Source organism: Salvelinus namaycush, chromosome 33 (assembly GCF_016432855.1).
Source record: "Salvelinus namaycush isolate Seneca chromosome 33, SaNama_1.0, whole genome shotgun sequence".
Taxonomy (NCBI): Eukaryota; Metazoa; Chordata; class Actinopteri; order Salmoniformes; family Salmonidae; genus Salvelinus; species Salvelinus namaycush.
Window position 1 is genome coordinate 7,750,350 of NC_052339.1, and position 22,129 is coordinate 7,772,478.

The 22,129-nt window shown below is 46.5% G+C and overlaps 1 protein-coding gene across 3 annotated transcripts in view; it reads left to right on the top strand.

Moving 5' to 3' along the window:
* The window catches only part of drosha (drosha ribonuclease III), a 140,102-nt gene that overhangs the window by 59,172 nt on the left and 58,801 nt on the right, over positions 1-22,129 (top strand). For all 3 annotated transcript variants that reach the window (XM_038972881.1, XM_038972882.1, XM_038972880.1), the window contains exon 24: positions 21,490-21,534. In XM_038972881.1, coding sequence (XP_038828809.1) covers positions 21,490-21,534 — 45 coding nt within the window. The remainder of the gene's footprint in view (positions 1-21,489; positions 21,535-22,129) is intronic.

Sequence of the window (22,129 nt, forward strand, 5' to 3'; positions counted from 1 at the left end):
CTGACAGAGCTGGTGTTACTGAGTCAGGTTTGTATGCCTCCTTGCTCGCACACGCTTTTTCAGTTCTGCCCACACATTTTCTGTAGGATTGAGGTCAGGGCTTTGTGATGGCCACTCCAATTCATTTCGAAAAACCTGTTTTCACTTTGTCATTATGGGGTATTGTGTGTAGATTGGCGAGAGAATAAAAATAAAAACATGTTTTTTGAGTAAGTCTGTAACGTAACAAAATGTGGAGAAAGGGTCTGAATACTTTCCGAATGCACTGTACATGCTGCTGACGTTAGTCCTCTTACTCAGACTAGGGAGGCGTGCAGGATCAAGGATGCATCCCAAATGGCACCCTATTCCCTATATGGGCCTATGGGCCCTGGTGAAAAGTAGTACACACTCTACCATTTGGGACGCAATCAGAGAGTGGGATCAGGGACTATGGGCTGTCTCTGTACACAGCCTATTGTAAGGGTTGCAGCTACAGTACATAGATACATTAGCTGCACCCGGATTTGCTGAACGGTTGTGTATTAAAGCAGTACCTCGGGGCTATAAAAAAAAACATTTGTTGGTGCATTATCAAAAGTTTCCACTTAAAACAACAAATCTTACAGAACAATGAGCAAACAAATTCCTCCTGGCGAAGGAATGGAGAACTGCTCATCTGCTAAATCCACAGAATGGCATTCTGAGTCAGAAATGCACAGAAAGCAGAAACCCACACACACACACACACCTGCTCCCAGATGCGTAGAAAATAGAAACTAAGCAGATCAGAGAAGAGCAGAGCGTATAAACAACCCCTGGGCTATAAGCAGCAGGACACTGCCTACTGCGTTCTGTTTGTCTTATAGCAATAGTCTAAATAGTACACACACACACACACACACACACACACACACACGATTTCTCTCTCTTATAGTCAGTCTAAATTATGATTGGACTGATAACACAGGTGTTGGTTTCACTGGTGTCAGGGGAGATGGGGCATGAGAGGAGAGGGAGAGATTTCTGGAAGGAGTAAGGGAGGAAGGGGGTATAGAAATAATTGAGGGAGTATGAGAAATGGGAGTGAGGGAGGGGGATAGAGTGAAGGATCATTTAAATGTGCAGTAGTTTAAAATAGCGTTGTCATCCCCACCAGGAGCTGAATATTCCACAGGGCGGAACAATAAGATGCAGATTCCCACTTTGTCTGCCATAACAGTTACAGAAAACTGTGTAACTTAACACTCCCAAATTATCTGTACACACCACATTACCAAAGCTATGAGAGGAGGGTTGCATCCCAAATGGCACCCTATTGCTTATTTAGTGCACTAGTTCTGACCAGGTCCCATAGAGAAACCCATAGGGCTCTGGTCTAAAGTAGTGCACTAGGTAGGGAATAGGGTGCTGTTTGGGATGAGTGTGAGGTGTCAAGCTGAAGGCCTCTCCATTTCTCTGCATGTGGTGTTCTCTGCCCTCTGAGGGTTGTGTCTCTGTTCAGAGTGGTGTTAAATTCACACATGGATGCTCAGGGCTTATACTCTGTCAATTCACTCACCACTCTCTCTCTCTCGCTCTCTCTCAATTCAATTCAATGGGCCGTCATTGGCATGGGAAACGTGTTTACATTTCCAAAATAAGTTAAATAATATACCAAAGTGCGAAGACGCAAAACGACATCAACAAAAAAACAGTAAACATTGCGCTCACGAAGGTTTTAAAATGATATACAGTTCAAGTGTTATACAGTATTATCAGCAATGTAAATAGTTGTGCTCCACAGTTTGCCGCTTTGTCATGGCAACGCGCTGCTGTGATTGCACACAGCGGTATTTTGCCTAACAGATATGGGAGTTTATCGATTGTTTAATTTGTTTTCAAATTCTTTGTGGGTCCGTGTGACCTGTGGGAAATGTGTCTCTAAGATGGTCATACCTTGGGCAGGAGTTTAGGAAGTGCAGCTCAGTTTCCAACTCATTATGTGGGCAGTGGGCACATCATGGCCTGTCTTCTCTCAAGAGCCAAATCTGCCTATGGTGGCCTCTTTCAATAGCAAGGCTATGCTCACTGAGTCTTTACGTCGTTAAGGATTTTCTTGATTTTGGGTCAGTTACTGGTCAGGTATGCTGCCACTGTGTACTCTTTTAGGGCCAGATAGCATTCCAATTTTCTCCGTTTTTTGGTAGATTTTTTCCAGTGTGTTAAGTAGTTGTCTTTTGCCTTCTCATAATTTGGTTGGGTCTAATTGTGTTGCTGTCCATGAGCTCTGTCGGGTGTGTTTGTGAACAGAGCCCCAAAACCAGCTGGCTGAGGAGACTCTTTAGGTTCATATCTCTAGTGAGGGCTTTGTTGTGGAATGTGTTGGCATCACTTGCTTTTAGGTGGTTTGAGAATTGAACAGCTCTTTTCTGGATTTTGATAACTAGCGGTTATTGTCCTAAATGTATTGTTTGGGGTTTTGCATTGTACACAAAGTAGGTTTTTGCCGAATTCTGCATGCAGCCTCAATTGGGCGTTTGTCCCATTTTGTGAATTATTAGTTGGTGAGTGGACCCCAGACCTCCGAACCACAGACGGCAATGGGTTCTATAACTGATACAAGTATTTTTAGCCAGACCACTTTTTTTTGCCAGATCCTTTTGATGGCATAGAAGGCCCTTCGTGCCTTGTGTCTTAGATCGTTCACAGCCTTGTGGAAGTTACCTGTGGTGTTGATGTTTAGGCCGAGGTAGGTATGATTCTTTGTGTGCTCTAGGGCAGGTATTCCCGAACTGGGGTATGCGCAATGCCGTCGGGGGTACGCCAAATAAAAAAAATGAATAAAAAAAGGCCAGAATCCCAGTGTCGCCTCTTAACTGTTGATATTGAGACTGGTGTTTTGCGGGTACTATTTAATGAAGCTGCCAGTTGAGGACTTGTGAGGCGTCTATTTCTTAAACTAGACACCCTAATGTACTTGTCCTCTTGCTCAGTTGTGCACCGGGGCCTCCCACTCTTTCTATTCTGGTTAGAGCCAGTTTGCGCTGTTCTGTGAAGGGAGTAGTACACAGCGTTGTACGAGATCTCCAGTTTCTTGGCAATTTCTTGCATGGAATAGCCTTAATTTCTCAGAAGAAGAATAGACTGACGAGTTTCAGAAGAAAGGTCTTTGTTTCTGACCATTTTGAGCCTGTAATCGAACCCTCAAATGCTGATACTCCAGATACTCAGCTAGTCTAAATAAGGCCAGTTGTATTGCTTCTTTAATCAAAACAACAGTTTTCAGCTGTGCTATCATAATTGCAAAATGGTTTTCTAATGATCAATTAGCCTTTTAAAATGATAAACTTGGATTAGCTAACACAACGTGCCATTGGAACACAGGAGTGATGGCTGCTGATAATGGGCTTCTGTACACCTATGTAGATATTCCATATAAAATCTGCCGTTTCCAGCTACAATAGTCATTTACAACATTAACAATGTCTACACTGTATTTCTGATCAATGTGATGTTATTGTAATGGACAAAAAAAAAACATTTGTTAAAAAAACAAGGACACATCTAAAGTGACTCCAAACTTTTGAACGGTAGTTTATGTAAATAAGTTCTGTTTTTTATTTTTACTGTATAAAAATCTGGTTTCGCTTTGTCATTATGGGGTATTGCGTGAGTAGATTGAGGATTTTTTTATTTATATAATCAATTTTAGAATAAGGCTGTACCATAACAACATGTTAAAGAAGGGAAGGGGTCTGATTACTTTCCGAATGCACAATTGTATTATTTGTGTACAGTATAAAATGAATGTCATATGTTTTCTACCCAACGCTGCACCCAACACTTTCCATCAATTTGCATAGCAGACTGTCATGCCAAATTGTGTCTCAAGCTTTTTAGAAATCAACAAACCATGAGAAGACATTGCTTTTGTTTTGTTTGTCAATAAGGGTGTGTACAGTGTATACGTGCTCTGCCGTATGGTATTTTGGTTAGAAGCCAATTTTATATTTGCTCAGGACATTGTTTTCACTGAGGAAATGTTGGGGTTTGCTGTTGACTGTACTGCAGAGGATTTTTTTTAGAGATCGCTGTTGACACAGATTCCACAGAATTTATTGGGGTCAAATTTGTCTCCACTTTTGTGGATTGGGGTGATCAGCCCTTGATTCCAAATATTGGGGTAGATGTCAGAACTGAGGAAAAGAGTTTAAGAATGTAATTTGTGGTATGTATATTTTATAGTTTAGTATACCATCAACACCACAGGCCTTTTTAGGTTGGAGGGTTGGTATTTTGTCCTGTAGCTCATTTAATGTAATTGGAGAATCCAGTGGGTTCTGGTTGTCTTCAATAGATTATTCAAACTTTTTGTAAATTATCATGTACAGTATATGTTTTGGTTCTTTGTTATATGGCTGAAAAGGTTGGAGAAGTGGTTTATCCATACATCTCTATTTTGGATAGATAGGGTCTTCGTGTTTGTTTAGTGTGTTCCAATTTTCCGAGAAGTGATTTGATTCTATTCTTCAATCACATTGAGCTGTTTTCTGACATGTTGTACCTATCTATTTGTTTTAGTGTTTCACCATTGTGAAGGTGTAAGCTTGGTTTTCTGCGTCACTGTGTTTTTGGTTGGATAGGTTTCTTAATTTCTTTCTTTGATTTTTGCATTCTTCATCAAATCATTTCTCATTGTTAGTTTTCCTAGGTTTTCCGCCTGAAATAAAATTGTATTTTGTTAACTGAATGGTTACATATATTGTTCAGGCTTCCTTCTGCTAAGTTTACAACTTCACTATTGCAGTGAAACATTTTGTCCAGGAAGTTGTCGAAGAGGAGTTGGATATTTTTTGGGTGGTGGGCAATTGTTTTTTGGTAGGTCTCTACACTACCCTACTTCCATCTATAGCATTTCATAATAGCATGCAGTTTGTTCGGCTTCGATGCCTCGTGGTTGAGAATTGCTCTTTTCAAGTATTTTGCTGTGATTTTGCTGTGATCTGATAGGGGTGTCAGTGGGCTGACTGTAAATGCTCTGAGAGACTGGGTTAAGGTCAGTGTTAAAGTAGTAAACAGTACTACTGCCAAGAGGTGAGCTATAGGTGTACCCACCGTAGGTGTCCCCTCGAAGCCTACCATTGACTATGTATTGACCCAGCGTGCGACAGACCTTTTTGTTGTTGGTTGTTTTATCATGGTTATGTCTGGGGGGGGGGGGCATATTGGGGAGGGAATGCTGTCACGTACAGGTAGGTGTTTGTCTCTCTGTGTGCTGAGTGTCATTTCTGGAATTTATGTCGCCACAGATTAGTACATGTCCCTGGGTCTAGAAATTGTTGATCTCCCCCACTAGGTAGCACACGGTGATATTTTTCTTTGAGATAATTTCCTTATTTATTTCTAACCAGATGTGAAATGCTCCTGTTTTAATTCATTTAATAGTGGGGTATGTCTGATGTATACCAAATTAGCATACCCCTTGAGTCCCGTCCCTGTTTCACTCCTGGTAGTTTGGTGGATGGGACTACCAGCTCTCTGTAACCTAGAGGGCAACCAGGTGGTCCATCTTCTCTATACCATGTTTCTTGTACGAAAGCAATGTCTATATTTCTGGGTTCCTGCTCTTTAGGCCAAAGGCAGCTGACCTCAGACCTTGTATATAGCATGAGACAGTAAAAGCTTTGTGTTCCATAGTGTCCAGTGTTGTTATTTGTGTGGTTTACTTTCAGAACATTAGGTTTGAGCTGAGCATCTAGTGAATGTCTCTAAGGTCGCAGGTTGGGGCTTGGTTGGGTGTAGGTGTCAGGGTTGGGCGTGTTTGCCCGTTCACAGCCTGGGCATAAGTGTGGCTGTCATGTGGAGGTCCGCGCTGCTAAATTGCCATGAATGTTTAATGCTTTTTGACCTGTCCCCAAATGAATATAGTTTGTTTTGATATTTCGACCTGCGAAATCAACATGCGTGCAATGGCGTAAGCAGACGCACGTGAGCGCCCGATCTAGTCAGCATGTAATCCACTATAATAATTTCCTTCCTCCAGTCATGTAGACTAGAGTGCAGAGTCTAGAATACCGCCATGGTATCATCACACTCCAGCCTGGTAAGTGGTGATAATGCACATAATTTTGGTATGCACACTGCCATAAAAACCCAACAATGTCTTTCAGTGTCCTGCCAAAGGTGGTGACCGTGGCCTTGTAGAGGTGTACCTGGTCGTAGAGGCTGTCCAAATTCAGGGAGCGGTAATGGGCTAGGTAAACATTGTGTTTCGAGTAGGGCATTTTTGGCTGATACCGATATCTGGTATTTTCCTTGCCCCCCAAAAATTATACCGTTATTTAACATTTTTAGCGGCCTTTTAAGCATTCTAGTACACTTAAATAGTTGAAACACACACACACACGGACCAAAAAGTTATTTTGTTGGCATTTACGTATGTCCCCATTACCAGTAAAACGTTTCGTTGTTCATTTGTTCAGTCTCAACGGGGATTTCATCATACATGTCAAGCAGTGAAGTTTCAGCCGATTCCGATATGTTTACCGATATATCGTGCATCCCTAGTTTCGAGGCACAGGCACGGGAAATTCTTACATTTACCCACTGTATGGTGGCAGTATAGTTGTGTGGCAACCCTTTACTGCTGGGCCCTCAGGTCGTTTGTGCCTGTGTGAATTATGTGCAGCTCCAGGGCACACCGGGTGTTTGGACACCACAGTTTAGCCACTTAGTGTTTAGGAATGAGTTTTCCTGCACACATTTCCCGTTTGAAAATTGGGTGTGGGGGGTTGCTAGGATGGCTATCGGGGGGCTGACGGGTGTGCTAAGTGGGGGGGGGGTCTGGTGGGTTGGTGGATCATGTCTGTCCTGCCTGTGGTTGGGGTCTGAAGTGGGCTGTTCTGTTGGCTTCTCTTCAGGGATGGACAGCTCTCTCATGAGTTGTTCATTTTCCTCTCCATCCTGTGGGAGTTTTATCACCACAGCCCAGACTGAAGACACGTCTCTCTCCCTCTTCAGCTTTCTGGGTCTGGTTGAGTGGATGTTGTTGTGCTGGTCTGTCTGAAATGTGTTGAATTGCTGTTTGAGCTCTACCAGCTCGATCTCCCTCATCAATGCAGGAGCAGTGCTGTTTTTGGATCTGCTCAGCTCTGAAGGGGTGATTCTCTTCTTGGGGCTGCTCATCTGTTGGGCTTTTGAGGAGGGGGTGTGACCTGACTTGCTCAGGATGGCGGGGTCGTCACCAGGGGTGAGCTTCTCCTGCTGCGCTCCCTCTTTGATCCTGTAAAAGTCGTGCTGAAACGGTTTGTGGTTGCCCTGCACCATTACTCTTCCAGACGTGTACAGGTTGATACTGGCTGTCTCAGTGTTCTCAATGTCCAGTATTCTGAGTTTCCACCCTGGGTTAATACCCTCTCTCTTGACATGCCAGGGGCTTGTCTGTGTGGAAGATGAGGTTGCTTACGTTTCCATTGCCGTAACAGTCAGCAAATAGTGTCTCTCTCTGGATTTTCCTTGAGGAGCATGTCTTTGTACTTTTTACGTGCAGCATAATAATAAAACATCTGGGGTTCATGTATTTTGATGGCCTCTGCATGGGCGTGTGGAGCCTCTTCATTTGGGTGGGGGAGATTGCAGTGCTCTGCTGCCATTGTTGTATTCAAGGGCATTCACACTTCACATCTCTGTGAAAATTGTAGTTGGTGCCAGTGCGTCTGTCCAGTCCTAACTAAGCATTTGAGTCTTCATATAGTAAGATATCTTATACTAAGATATTTAGAGATTATTGTAATATCTTTATTGTCCTTGGAAGTAGCTATAGACTCCGTTGCAGGTTGGGTGGCTTTTTCTGCTGGTTGCTTTGCTGAGTAGTCCTTGGCAGTCTTTGCAATAAGAATCCTTTCCAGGTAATTTTGTCAAAATGGAATGTAACGCTTGATGTTTTCATTTGGATTGAAGGTTCTGTTGTAGAGAATAGTTTTCTGAGTAAGACCCTGTGAAAAAAATCCAGGTTTATTTAGGTTTGTCCAGGTTTATCCCACTCTAATTCTAAAGTTTTTGGAAAAAGTAGAGGAGCTTCTTTCTCTCTCTTTCTCTTATATTTATCTTGTCTCTCGCTGTCTCTTTCTCTCTATCGCTCTTTCGCTCATGTTAATTTCCTGCTCCATCTCTCTCTATCCATCGCTCCCTCTCTCTTTCGCTATCTTCCTCTCTCTGTTTCTCTGCTGTCAATTCCACAATGTGTTATTACGGCCGGAGAACTTCAGTCCCACACCAGTTGTTTTACAGACCTAAACAAAATATGTGCGTCCCAAATAGCTCCCTATACAGGCCGTCCCAATGGGCCCTGATTGTGCCCAAAAGTAGTCCACTACTTAGGGATTATGATACCATTTGGGACTCAGATAACATCCCTAGTGGGTTTAATATGAATCCCTAATTGGTTTGACATTCATGCCCGGTTCACACAGAGAGTTACACAACTTTTTTTTACACAACACCTTGCCTTCCACTAGTTTCTTAATAACAGTACTATGTTTCAATACAGGAAAATCAAGCAAACTCCCAATAGGGAGCCTGTGAAATATCTAGATGTGAATGTCGTAATGAACTAAGAGAGAGGAGTAGCTTGAGGTTATTATGCCGTCTTAGTTTCAGGAAGGAAGGTGCCTCTCTAGACAGACATACCTGCTGTGTTCACAGCCCACACACACACACCACGCCGCATTACATCACACACACACACACACAGGTTACTGTGTTGGATACTGTTGAGATGCATGCTGTTCTGCTCCATTCTTGTAGAAGTGGCCATCACCATCATGATGATCTCTCTCACTGCCCATAGGCTAATCCACTGTTGCCTATTGTCACCACCGTCCTAGGAAAACGTGCCAGGGGTTGCTGTGACAACAGTGGTTGCCACAGCGATCTGCTAGAGCTTTTGTTTGGTTTTGTAGAGCAGCAACAGACAGCCTTCACCTACCCACGGCCACACTGATTGGAAAGATGCAATGTTTTGAGCGGTTTGGAACGGGGTGGTATCTGGGGAAAAAATCTGAATCTAACCCGCCAGTCAATTTTTTTCTCGATTTTAAGCTTTTGAGTTGTCACGTCTGCTGATTTAATGTGCACTTTGGGAAAGGCCTGAAAACCCTATGGGCAATGATCAAATTGATTCCCTTAAAATAATACATAGGACATGAGAGTTGAGCACATTTAAAACATCCCTGTCAAATCAATGTATAAAATATCAGACATTGTATTTAGAATGTTTATGCTAAATTTTATCCACCACTATTTTAACCTGTGCTACTTGGTTACTGGGCGTAGGCTACCAGTAGAGTGTGCTAGGCTTGCACGCTGAAGACAGGGCTGAACACACACACACACACACACAGGTAGAAGCGGGCTGGCGCTCTGACAGTTTCACTCCACTACCTCAGCCAGCTAACAGCGCCAAGCCGAGCTAGGGGGAGAAAATAAATGGCTTCCTAACACACACCGTCACCACAGCCTGCATCTATCGCAATTGATTTAGCCCCGTGCTACATAAGTGTGCTTTTTTTCCTTTAGAATACCCAATGGTTGCATCTCAAATGGCACCCTATTCCCTAAATAGTGGATTACTTTTGATCACAAAAGAGTGCTTTATATAGGGAATAGGGCGCTATTTGGGACGCGGAAATGACTAATATCTACCCACGTCCAACTGTACTGGAGTGCACTTTCTCCATCCCTCTCCCTCCATCCATGTCGCAGTTTTTTTTTCTCGCTTTCTCTCTTTTTCCTTTTCACCTCAGGTTGGAGAAAAAAAACATGTGCCTGCAGTACTTTTCAGAATGTTCCTTATTCTGAATTTGTGTTTGTTGAAAATGGTTTGGGTTTGTACGTTTCTTCAGACACAATCAACATCTCTCTCCGGGGTTGGTGCTATTCTTCTTTTCTATTTGAGGAAGTTGTGTGTGGGTTTTTGCTTTTTCATTGTCGGTGGCCTTAGTACGCCACACTGTACAGATACAAACAGACTCACAAATGGGTCCTGTTCACAACCAGAAGTTGTATGAAAGATTTAACCAATGAAAACACGTTGTACGTCGGGTCTGATGGAAATGTGACTTCCGCTTCATCCTAACGCTTCATTCCCATTCATATCCGGATTCAATTACCAGAAAACGTTTGAGGGTTGTTTCTCACCATTCTGGTTATGTCTGAAACCCTATACTGACCATGTATGTTCTCCTATGAATTGTTATTGATCTGCAGTTGTGGTTTGAACTGGCTCTAAACTGTGGTTTGATGTATTGATTGACAGCCAGTCACAGGAGACTCATTTGTCAGGGTCCTCTGGCCCCCAGAGAGAGGGAGAGGGAAAGAGTGGGAACGCTAGAAAGAGTGGTAGAGGATGAGAGGAGGGAGGGAGAGCGAGCGAGAAGTATATAAAGATAGAGGTTGATATGGGGAGAGGGGGGGGGGTGAGAGAGAGAGTAGCAGAGAGACGAAGCATCCCAATCATGGATGTTCAGTAATCCCAGGAGGTCCCAGCCAGCGTGATTGAGAGGAGCCGTGTTGGAGTGTGTCTCTGTGTGTGTTTGCTCGCACAATGTGCTGAGCCTTGGTCTTAGTGAAATGAATGAATGGGTCATCATGGGAGATTGATTCTCTCAGTGGGTTAGAGGGGGAAACATTTATTGAGTCCTATGACATCTTCAACAGGTTTTACTTGTTCACTCAGCCTGTTTTCTTTTACTTAAAAAAAAAAAAAATCTCATGAAGTCATTGTGATTCAAATAGTTGTGCGTTTGCGTCAGCTTAATTTGGAGAGCGAGACTGAGATGGTCAGTGAGACGGGCAGAGTGAGAGACCGGGAGAGTGAGTGACCGGGAGACGGGCAGAGTGAGTGACCGGGAGACGGGCAGAGTGAGTGACCGGGAGACGGGCAGAGTGAGTGACCGGGAGACGGGCAGAGTGAGTGACCGGGAGACGGGCAGAGTGAGTGACCGGGAGACGGGCAGAGTGAGTGACCGGGAGACGGGCAGAGTGAGTGACCGGGAGACGGGCAGAGTGAGTGACCGGGAGACGGGCAGAGTGAGTGACCGGGAGACGGGCAGAGTGAGTGACCGGGAGACGGGCAGAGTGAGTGACCGGGAGACGGGCAGAGTGAGTGACCGGGAGACGGGCAGAGTGAGTGACCGGGAGACGGGCAGAGTGAGAGACCGGGAGACGGGCAGAGTGAGAGACCGGGAGACGGGCAGAGTGAGAGACCGGGAGACGGGCAGAGTGAGAGACCGGGAGACGGGCAGAGTGAGAGACCGGGAGACGGGCAGAGTGAGAGACCGGGAGACGGGCAGAGGGAGAGACCGGGAGACGGGCAGAGTGAGAGACCGGGAGACGGGCAGAGTGAGAGACCGGGAGACGGGCAGAGTGAGAGACCGGGAGACGGGCAGAGTGAGAGACCGGGAGACGGGCAGAGTGAGAGACCGGGAGACGGGCAGAGTGAGAGACCGGGAGACGGGCAGAGTGAGAGACCGGGAGACGGGCAGAGTGAGAGACCGGGAGACGGGCAGAGTGAGAGACCGGGAGACGGGCAGAGTGAGAGACCGGGAGACGGGCAGAGTGAGAGACCGGGAGACGGGCAGAGTGAGAGACCGAGAGACACCGGGCAGAGTGAGAGACCGAGAGACGGGCAGTGTGAGAGACCGGGAGACGGGCAGTGTGAGAGACCGGGAGACGGGCAGTGTGAGAGACACCGGGCAGTGTGAGAGACACCGGGCAGTGTGAGAGACACCGGGCAGAGAGAGACACCGGGCAGAGTGAGAGACACCGGACAGTGTGAGAGACACCGGACAGTGTGAGAGACACCGGACAGTGTGAGAGACACCGGACAGTGTGAGAGACACCGGACCGTGTGAGAAACGGGCAGTGTGAGAGACACCGGACAGTGTGAGAGACGGGCAGAGTGAGAGACACCGGGCAGTGTGAGAGACACCGGGCAGTGTGAGAGACACCGGACAGTGTGAGAGACACCGGGCAGTGTGAGAGACACCGGGCAGTGTGAGAGACACCGGGCAGAGTGAGAGACACCGGGCAGAGTGAGAGACACCGGACAGTGTGAGAGACACCGGACAGTGTGAGAGACACCGGACAGTGTGAGAGAAACGGGCAGAGTGAGAGACACCGGACAGTGTGAGAGACACCGGGCAGAGTGAGAGACACCGGGCAGTGTGAGAGACACCGGGCAGTGTGAGAGACACCGGGCAGTGTGAGAGACACCGGGCAGTGTGAGCGACACCGGGCAGTGTGAGCGACACCGGGCAGTGTGAGCGACACCGGGCAGTGTGAGAGACACCGGGCAGTGTGAGAGACACCGGGCAGAGTGAGAGACACCGGGCAGAGTGAGAGACACCGGGCAGAGTGAGAGACACCGGGCAGAGTGAGAGACACCGGGCAGAGTGAGAGACACCGGGCAGAGTGAGAGACACCGGGCAGAGTGAGAGACACCGGGCAGAGTGAGAGACACCGGGCAGAGTGAGAGACACCGGGCAGAGTGAGCGACACCGGGCAGAGTGAGCGACACCGGACAGTGTGAGAGACACCGGGCAGAGTGAGAGACACCGGGCAGAGTGAGAGACACCGGGCAGTGTGAGAGACACCGGGCAGTGTGAGAGACACCGGACAGTGTGAGAGACACCGGACAGTGTGAGAGACACCGGACAGTGTGAGAGACACCGGGCAGTGTGAGAGACACCGGGCAGTGTGAGAGACACCGGGCAGTGTGAGAGACACCGGACCGTGTGAGAGACACCGGACCGTGTGAGAGACGGGCAGAGTGAGAGACACCGGACAGTGTGAGAGACACCGGACAGTGTGAGAGACACCGGACAGTGTGAGAGACACCGGACAGTGTGAGAGACACCGGACAGTGTGAGAGACACCGGACAGTGTGAGAGACACCGGGCAGTGTGAGACACCGGACAGTGTGAGAGACACCGGGCAGTGTGAGAGACACCGGACCGTGTGAGAGACGGGCAGAGTGAGAGACACCGGACAGTGTGAGAGACGGGCAGAGTGAGAGACACCGGACAGTGTGAGAGACACCGGACAGTGTGAGAGACACCGGACAGTGTGAGAGACACCGGACAGTGTGAGAGACACCGGGCAGTGTGAGAGACACCGGGCAGTGTGAGAGACACCGGGCAGTGTGAGAGACACCGGACCGTGTGAGAGACACCGGACCGTGTGAGAGACACCGGACCGTGTGAGAGACACCGGACAGTGTGAGAGACACCGGGCAGTGTGAGAGACACCGGGCAGTGTGAGAGACACCGGGCAGTGTGAGAGACACCGGGCAGTGTGAGAGACACCGGGCAGAGTGAGCGACACCGGGCAGAGTGAGCGACACCGGGCAGAGTGAGCGACACCGGGCAGAGTGAGCGACACCGGGCAGAGTGAGCGACACCGGGCAGAGTGAGCGACACCGGGCAGAGTGAGCGACACCGGGCAGAGTGAGCGACACCGGGCAGAGTGAGCGACACCGGGCAGAGTGAGAGACACCGGACAGTGTGAGAGACACCGGACAGTGTGAGAGACACCGGACAGTGTGAGAGACACCGGGCAGTGTGAGAGACACCGGGCAGTGTGAGAGACACCGGGCAGTGTGAGAGACACCGGGCAGTGTGAGAGACACCGGGCAGTGTGAGAGACACCGGGCAGTGTGAGAGACACCGGGCAGTGTGAGCGACACCGGGCAGAGTGAGCGACACCGGGCAGAGTGAGAGACACCGGACAGTGTGAGAGACACCGGACAGTGTGAGAGACGGGCAGAGTGAGAGACACCGGACAGTGTGAGAGACGGGCAGAGTGAGAGACACCGGACAGTGTGAGAGACGGGCAGAGTGAGAGACACCGGACAGTGTGAGAGACGGGCAGAGTGAGAGACACCGGACAGTGTGAGAGACGGGCAGAGTGAGAGACACCGGACAGTGTGAGAGACCGGGAGAGAGCGAGACCGTGCAGAGCGAGTGAGAGCGAGACCGTGCAGAGCGAGTGAGAGCGAGACCGTGCAGAGCGAGTGAGAGCGAGACCGTGCAGAGCGAGTGAGAGAGAGACCGTGCAGAGCGAGTGAGAGCGAGACCGTGCAGAGCGAGTGAGAGCGAGACCGTGCAGAGCGAGTGAGAGAGAGACAGGGCAGAGCGAGAGAGAGAGATGGATGGAGGAAGAGGGCTTGAGAAGGATGGAGTGGGAGGAAGAGAGAGAGAAATCTCCATCCTCCTTCCAACTGCCGTGATTCACTCATCCGTAGCTACCCACCGATGATTTGTCCCCTGTAATTATACCTCGCAAGCTTGGTCAGGAAAACGTTATTCTTAAATCCCCACTCGATGCGGGCGTAATCATTTAAACCTGTTGTCTGGCTTGTCTTAGGGACGCCGCCTGTAATTGAAACATTAGTGCTTCTGGTCTATATGTGGCTGGTGGGCCTGTGTGCGCCCCACGTTCCCATTTTAATCACATCCTTGATCAGAGACTACACACTCAGGAGTTTGTGTGTGTATGAGTAAGTGAAAGAGAGGGTGTGTGTGTGTGTATCTGTTGTGTGTGTCTGTGCATCTGTCTCATTTGTGTGGGTGTGTGTCTTGTGTGAGTCCAGTGTTCACCTGAAAGCATCTCTAGTATTATTGACTTGCCTCCTGAGTGATGCCAGGGCTGAAGAACCCATGCATGGTTTCTTACTCAATACGATGTTGACTCAATACGTGATATGTACTTACAGCCTTATTACCTGTGAACAGATGTGAAAACGAATGGAAGCATTTGCTCAAACATATTAAGCACTTTCATACATTTTTCAGTGCCTTGCCATGAAGACGGTATGATTGGTGGGTAGCTGAGGTGTGTGTGCTCCATTATGGTGGGCCGATATAGCAAATACATTTGAATGTTTGTTTTTGCACGATATTCCAAATGCCTGTATCGCAAGAATCAAGGTTTTGTTTTATTCTTTTGTTTTCTTGTGCGTTTGTGTCTGCTTGTTCTCATGTTGTCTTTTTGGTCTCATCTCCTTCACTCCCTCTGTGCTGTGTGCGCCTTCCCATTTACACCAGAGATCTGTATGTAATGATGAGATGCTCATGTCTCCGCCCTAACAATTGTAGTCGTTGCCCCAAAGTCGGGTTGGCAGGCGACAAGTTTACGTCCAAAATAATCCCGTCGAAATGCATTTGGCTTATTTTGGACAGATTTTGGCGAGAGTGAAACCCCTCGCTTCGCCTCTTCGTCTCTGTTTACATACACAGCAAGCTCCTCCCCCTGCCACTCACAATAACAAATATGAAAGATCACTTCTACCTCTGACAAGCTGTTTCAACTCGCTAATTGCATTTGAGGTTTGGTCCAACAGAATCGGTCAAATAGACACCGATACACATTGAGAAGCTATCCTTTCTGACAATACCCTTGTATGTGTCATCACTATTAAAACGGGAGTATCAACATTGATTCTGGCAAATGAATGCTCATTTTGCCGTGCCGCTAGCAGCATTTTAGCCAAAGACTGTTATACTAGCTGTCTAGTCTGTGTTTTATATATGTGAGAAATAAGTGAGGCCACTTGATTTCAATATCTGAACAAAGTGGAAAGGCTGGAGTTGGAGACAGACAGAGGGGTGGGTTTGTAACAATTCAACTGTTCTGCCTTTTTAACTAGCAAGTAGATCCACGTAGATCCACGTTTGCTAAACTTGAAGTATAAAGATTAGCTGGCTACTCACTAGCACGTGGGCTTGTTCTTGAGAGATTGTTTGAGAACTGTGTTAATGTTCTATAATGCCTGCGACAATAAGTTAGTTATTATTAGTGACTGTGCATTATGCGTGGTTCTGATTTAAACATTTGAACAAAAAGGCCATTTTCATAGACTGACTTGAAAGCCAGATCAGTGATTATTGTTAAAAAAAGCAGGTTAAACTATTTTGATAAAATAATACAATTTCTTAGTTAATCTTATGGTTGTGTGAGGCTTATATTTAGCATAGGGGTAATTTCACAAGCCCTGAATTCATTAGATTATTGCTGACTGTTTTAAATGCAGTGTATCTGTAATGAATACTCAGGGAGTATAGGGTGTAGATTCACGCGCAGAGCGCGGCAGGTCTTTATTTCGCCTTCGCAGATGGCAGGAATTGTGGTCAAAGGCAGGTAATGGTCATACACAGGTAGGCAAACAGGCAGGTGAAGGAACTAGGACTGAAGGCTATTACTGGTTCTCACAAACGAGCTAGGAAAAGGCTTAGTACAGTAGTGGCCAAAAACTGAGAATGACACAAATATTAACTTCCACAAAGTTTGCTGCTTCAGTGTCTTTAGATATTTTTGTCAGATGTTACTATGGAATACTGAAGTATAATTACAGGCATTTCATAAGCGTCAAAGGCTTTTATTGACAATTACATGAAGTTGATGCAAAGAGTCAATATTTGCATCAACTTCTTTTTCAAGACCTCTGCAATCCGCCCTGGCATCCTGTCAATTCACTTCTGGGCCACATCCTGACTGATGGCAGCCCATTCTTGCGTAATCAATGCTTGGAGTTTGTCAGAATTTGCGGGTTTTTGTTTGTCCACCTGTCTCTTGAGGATTGACAACAAGTTCTCAATGGGATTAAGGTCTGGGGAGTTTCCTGGCCATGGACCCAAAATATTGAAGTTTTGTTCCCCGAGCCACTTAGTTATCACTTTTACCTTATGGCAAGGTGCTCCATCATGCTGGAAAAGGCATTGTTCATCACCAAACTGTTCCTGGATGGTTGGGAGAAGTTGCTCTCGGAGGATGTGGTGGTACCATTCTTTATTCATGGCTGTGTTCTTAGGCAAAATTGTGAGTGAGCCCACTCCCTTGGCTGAGAAGCAACCCCACACATGAATGGTATCAGGATGCTTTACTGTTGGCATGACACAAGACTGATGGTAGCGCTCACCTTGTCTTCTCCGGACAAGCTTTTTTCCGGATGCTCCAAACAATCAGAAAGGGGATTCATCAGAGAAAATGACTTTACCCCAGTCCTCAGCAGTCGAATCCCTGTACCTTTTGCAGAATATCAGTCTGTCCCTGATGTTTTTCCGGAGAGAAGTGGCTTCTTTGCTGCCCTTGACACCAGGCCATCCTCCAAAGGTCTTCGTCTCACTGTGTGTGCAGATGCACTCACACCTGCCTGCTGCCATTCCTGAGCAAGCTCTGTACTGGTGGTGCCCTGATCCCGCAGCTGAATCAACTTTAGGAGACGGTCCTGGCGCTTGCTGGACTATCTTGGGCGCCCTGAAGCCTTCTTCACAACAATTGAACCGCTCTCATTGAAGTTCTTGATCCAATAAATGGTTGATTTAGGTGCAATCTTATTGGCAGCAATATTCTTGCCTGTGAAGCCCTTTTTGTGCAAAGCATTGATGACGGCACGTATTTCCTTGCAGGTAACCATGTTTGACAGAGGAAGAACAATGATTCCAAGCACCACCCTCCTTTTGAAGCTTCCAGTCTGTTATTCGAACTCAATCAGCATGAAAGAGTGATCTCCAGCCTTGTCCTCGTCAACACTCACACCTGTGTTAACGAGAGAATCACTGACATGATGTCAGCTGTCCTTTTGTGGCAGGGCTGAAATGCAGTGGAAATGTTTTTGGGGGATTCAGTTCATTTGCATGGCAAAGAGGGACTTTGCAATTAATTGCAATTCATCTGATCACTCTTCATAACATTCTGGAGTATATGCAAATTGCCATCATACAAACTGAGGCAGCAGACTTTGAAAATTAATATTTGTGTCATTCTCAAAACTTTTGGCCACGACTGTAGAGTCAAAACGAACAAGGCACTACAGAGGGGAGACCAGGTGAGTAACTAACACAGGTAAAATTAATGAACAAAAATGAAAGACAGGGCTACGTTAAAGAACACAAAGAAACAGGGCTACGTTCTAGAACACAACAAAGCAGAACACAAGGTTGACTAAGAAAATAAATACAGAACTTTGCAGTATTTGACCTTTAATTGTACAGCAAAGCATATTTAGATAAAAAATGTTGTCGTGAATTGCCCATAAGTAAAAATAGAAAAATCTAATCAGGACAATTTTTAAGCCATATCGTCCAGCCATATTCTCCGTCTGGCCAAACTCACTTGGAATGGTTCTTATCTTTAAAGGTTTATCTTTTTTCCACTTCGGAAATCCCTTATGACAGACAACGTCACCGGCTGTCATTTCTCTGTCTCTGTCCCCCCCTGTCTCTCCCTCTGTCTCTCTTTTGGAATGACTCACCCAATATGACACCAACACCAAATTGGGTCCTGACAACCTGTCTCCCTAGCAACCAGCCCATCTCACCGGCGTTAATGCAGCGTGGCACACAGCGAGACTAAGTGACCGAACGGGAGGAACACACAGCACAAATGCATATCTCTCTCCACAGGCCGAGGAAAAGGAGGGCACTGTCTGTCAGTGTGGGGCGATGGGAGCTTTCAAATGTGTGTTTTTAGTGTGTGCGTGCCTTCCCCTGGTGTTCTAATGGTCATTGAGGAGACCTCTGTGCTCAGAATGACAAGCTGCTGACTCATTCAGGTCGCGTCTCAAATGGCACCCTATTCCCTACATAGTGTGTTGGTCAAAAGTAGTGCACTATGTAGGGAATAGGGTGCCATTTGGGATGCACAAACACAGTCAGTCAGACACCAGGCAGCAGATGCTTCAGGCTGTGTCTGAAATGGCACCATATTCCCTATATAGTCCACTATTTTAAAAGGCACACTAGTGCCTTCAGAACGTATTCAGATCCCTTTTTCAAAATGTTGTTAGGTTACAGCCTTATTCTAAATGGATTAAATTGTGTTTTCTTTTCATCAATCTACACACAATACGCCATAATGACAAAGCAAAAACAGGTAAAAAAACTGATATGATATTTACCTAAGTATTCAGATGCTTTACTCAGTACTTTGTTAAAGCACCTTTGGCAGTGATTACAGCCTCAAGTCTTCTTGGGTTTGACGCTACAAGCTTGGCACACCTGTATTTGGGGATTTTCCCCTATTCTTCTCTGCAGATCTTCTGCTGCACAGCTGTTTTCAAATCTCTCCAGACAAGTTAGATTGAGTTCAAGTCCGTTCTCTGGCTGGGCCACTACAGCCGTATCGATGAGAATGGGGTTGTGCTCGGTCCTCCTTTTTCTGTAGTCCACAATCATCTCCCCTGATCAAGACAAAGGATATGATTGTGGACTACAGAAAAAGGAGGACCGAGCAAGCCCCCATTCTCATCGATGGGGCTATAGTGGAGCAGGTTGAGAGCTTCAAGTTCCTTGGTGTCCACATCACCAACAAACTATCATGGTCCAAACACCAAGACAGTCGTGAAGAGGGCACGACAATGCATATTCCCCCTCTGGTTGCATCACCTCGAGGCCGTGCAGTTGCCATACCAGAAGGCACTACAGAGGGTAGTGCGTACGGCCCAGTACATCACTGGGGCCAAGCTTCCTGCCATCCACGACATCTATACCAGGCGGTGTCAGAGGAAGGCCCAAAAATGTGGCACGTTCTCCAGCCACCAAACGGTACCGGAGCGCCAAGTCTAGGTCTAAAAGGCTTTTTAACAGCTTCTACCCCCAAGCCATAAGACTCTTGAACAGTTAATCAAATGGCTACCTGGACTATTTGCATTGTCCCCACCCCCTATTGTTATGCGGCTGTTACTCTCTGTTTATTATCCATGCATAGACACTTTACCTCTACCTACATGTATATATTACCTCAATTACCTCAACTAACCAGTGCCCCCTGTATATAGCACATTGACTCTGTACTGGAACCCCCTGTAAATAGCCTCACTACTGTTATTTTATTGTTGCTCCTTAATTATTTGTTATTTTATTTTATTAAAACTGCATTGTTGGTTCAGGGCTTGTGAGTAAGCATTTCATCTGTTGTATTCAGCACGTGACAAATAAAATTTGATTTGATTTGAAGGACATTCAGAGACTTGTCCCAAACCTCTCCTGCATTGTCTTGGCTGTGTGCTTAGGGTCGTTGTCCTGTTGGAAGGTGAACCTTCGCCCCAGTCTGAGGTCCTGAGCGCTCTGGAGCAGGTTTTCATCAAGGATCTCTCTGTGCTTTGCATCGTTCATCTTTCCCTCGATCCTGACTTGTCTCCCAGTCCCTGCCACTGAAAAACATGCCCACAGCCTGATGCTGCTACCACCATGCTTCATTGTAGGGATGGTGCAAGGTTTCGTCCAAACGTGACGCTGGCATTCAGGCCAAAGAGGTGGTTTCATGGTTTCATCAGACCAGAGAATCTTGTTTCTCATGGTCTGAGAGTCTTTAGGTGGCTTTTAGCAAACTCCAAGCGGGCTGTCATGTGCCTTTTACTGAGGAGTGGCTTCCGTCTGGCCACTCTACCATAAAGGCCTAATTCGTGGAGTACTGCAGAGATGGTTGTCCTTCTGGAAGGTTCTTACATCTCCACAGAGGAACTCTGGAGCTCTGTCAGAGTGACCATTGGGTTCTTGGTCACCTACCTTCCTTCTCCCCCGATTTCTCAGTTTGTCCCGGCGGCCAGCTCTAGGAAGAGTCTTGGTGGTTCCAAACTTCTTCAATATAAGTGTGATCGAGGCCACTGTGTTCTTGGGGACCTTCAATGCTGCAGAAATGTTTTGGTAACCTTCCCCAGATCTGTGCATCGACACAATCCTGTCTCGGACCTCAACAGACAATTCCTTCGACCTCATGGCTTTTGCTCTGACATGGACTGTCAATTGTGGGACCTTTTGTATAGACAGGTGTGTGCCTTCCCAATTTTTTAAAATGTATTTTACTAGGCTAGTCAGTTAACAAATTCTTATTTACAATGACGGCCTACTTGTAAAGCCCCCCCGCCAAACCCTCCCCTAACCCGGACGACGCTGGGGCCAATTGTGCACTGCCCTATGGGACTCCCGATCATGGCCGGTTGTGATACAGCCCGGAATCGAACATGGGTCTGTAGTGACGCCTCTAGCACTGCGATGCAGTGCCTTTGGCTGCCTTCCCTTTTTGTTGAATTTACTACAGGTGGACTCTTCAAGTTGTAGAAACATCTCAAGGATGATCAATTGAAACAGGATGCACCTGAGCTCAATTTCGAGTCTCATAGCAAAGGGTCTGAATACTAATGTAAATGAGGTATTTCTGTTTTGTGTGTTTAATACTTTGGAAACATGTATTAAAACCTGTTTTTGCTTTGTCTTTATGGGGTATTGGGTATAGCTAGCTGCAGAATTTTTTTTATTTCATCAATTTTAGAATAAGGCTACAACGTAACAAAATGTGGAATACTTTCCAAAGGCACTAGTGCACTACTTCAGTATGGTGCCATTTGGTACACTTTCTGTTATTGTATCTCCCTCCATGGAGTTATGAAGGCTTCTCAAAAAACATTTCACTCAGTAACCTCTCTCCCCCCTCTTTCTCTCTTTCCATCTCTCCTCATCTCCCCTTTTACAGGACCTTCGAGAAGTGTGGCTCAACTACCCACCCCATCCTCTGCAGGTTGGTTGGAAATAATCTATTTGTCTGTTTGTCCCTGCAATGCTCAGAATATATATTGTATATACACTACATGACCAAAAGTATGTGGACACCTGCTCGTCGAACATCTCAATCCTAAATCATGGACATTAATGTGGAGTTGGTACCCCCTTTGCTGCTATTTAAAAAAAAATATATATATATATATTTTACCTTTTATTTAACTAGGCAAGTCAGTTATTAAGAACAAATTCTTATTTTCAATGACGGCCAAGGAAAATGGGTTAACTGCCTTGTTCAGGGGCAGAACGACAGATTTTTACCTTGTCAGCTCGGGATTCGATCTTGCAACCTTTCGGTTACTGGTCCAACGCTCTAACCACTAGGCTACCTGCCGTTATAACAGCCTCCACTCTTCTGGGAAGGCTTTCCACTAGATGTTGGAACATTGCTGCAGGGACTTGCTTCCATTCAGCCACAAGACCATTATTGAGGTCGGGCACTGATGTTGGGGATTAGGCCTGGCTCGCAGTCAGCGTTCCAATTCATCCCAAAGGTGTTTGATAGGGTTGAGGTCAGGGTTCTGTGCATGCCAGTCAAGATCTTCCACACCGAT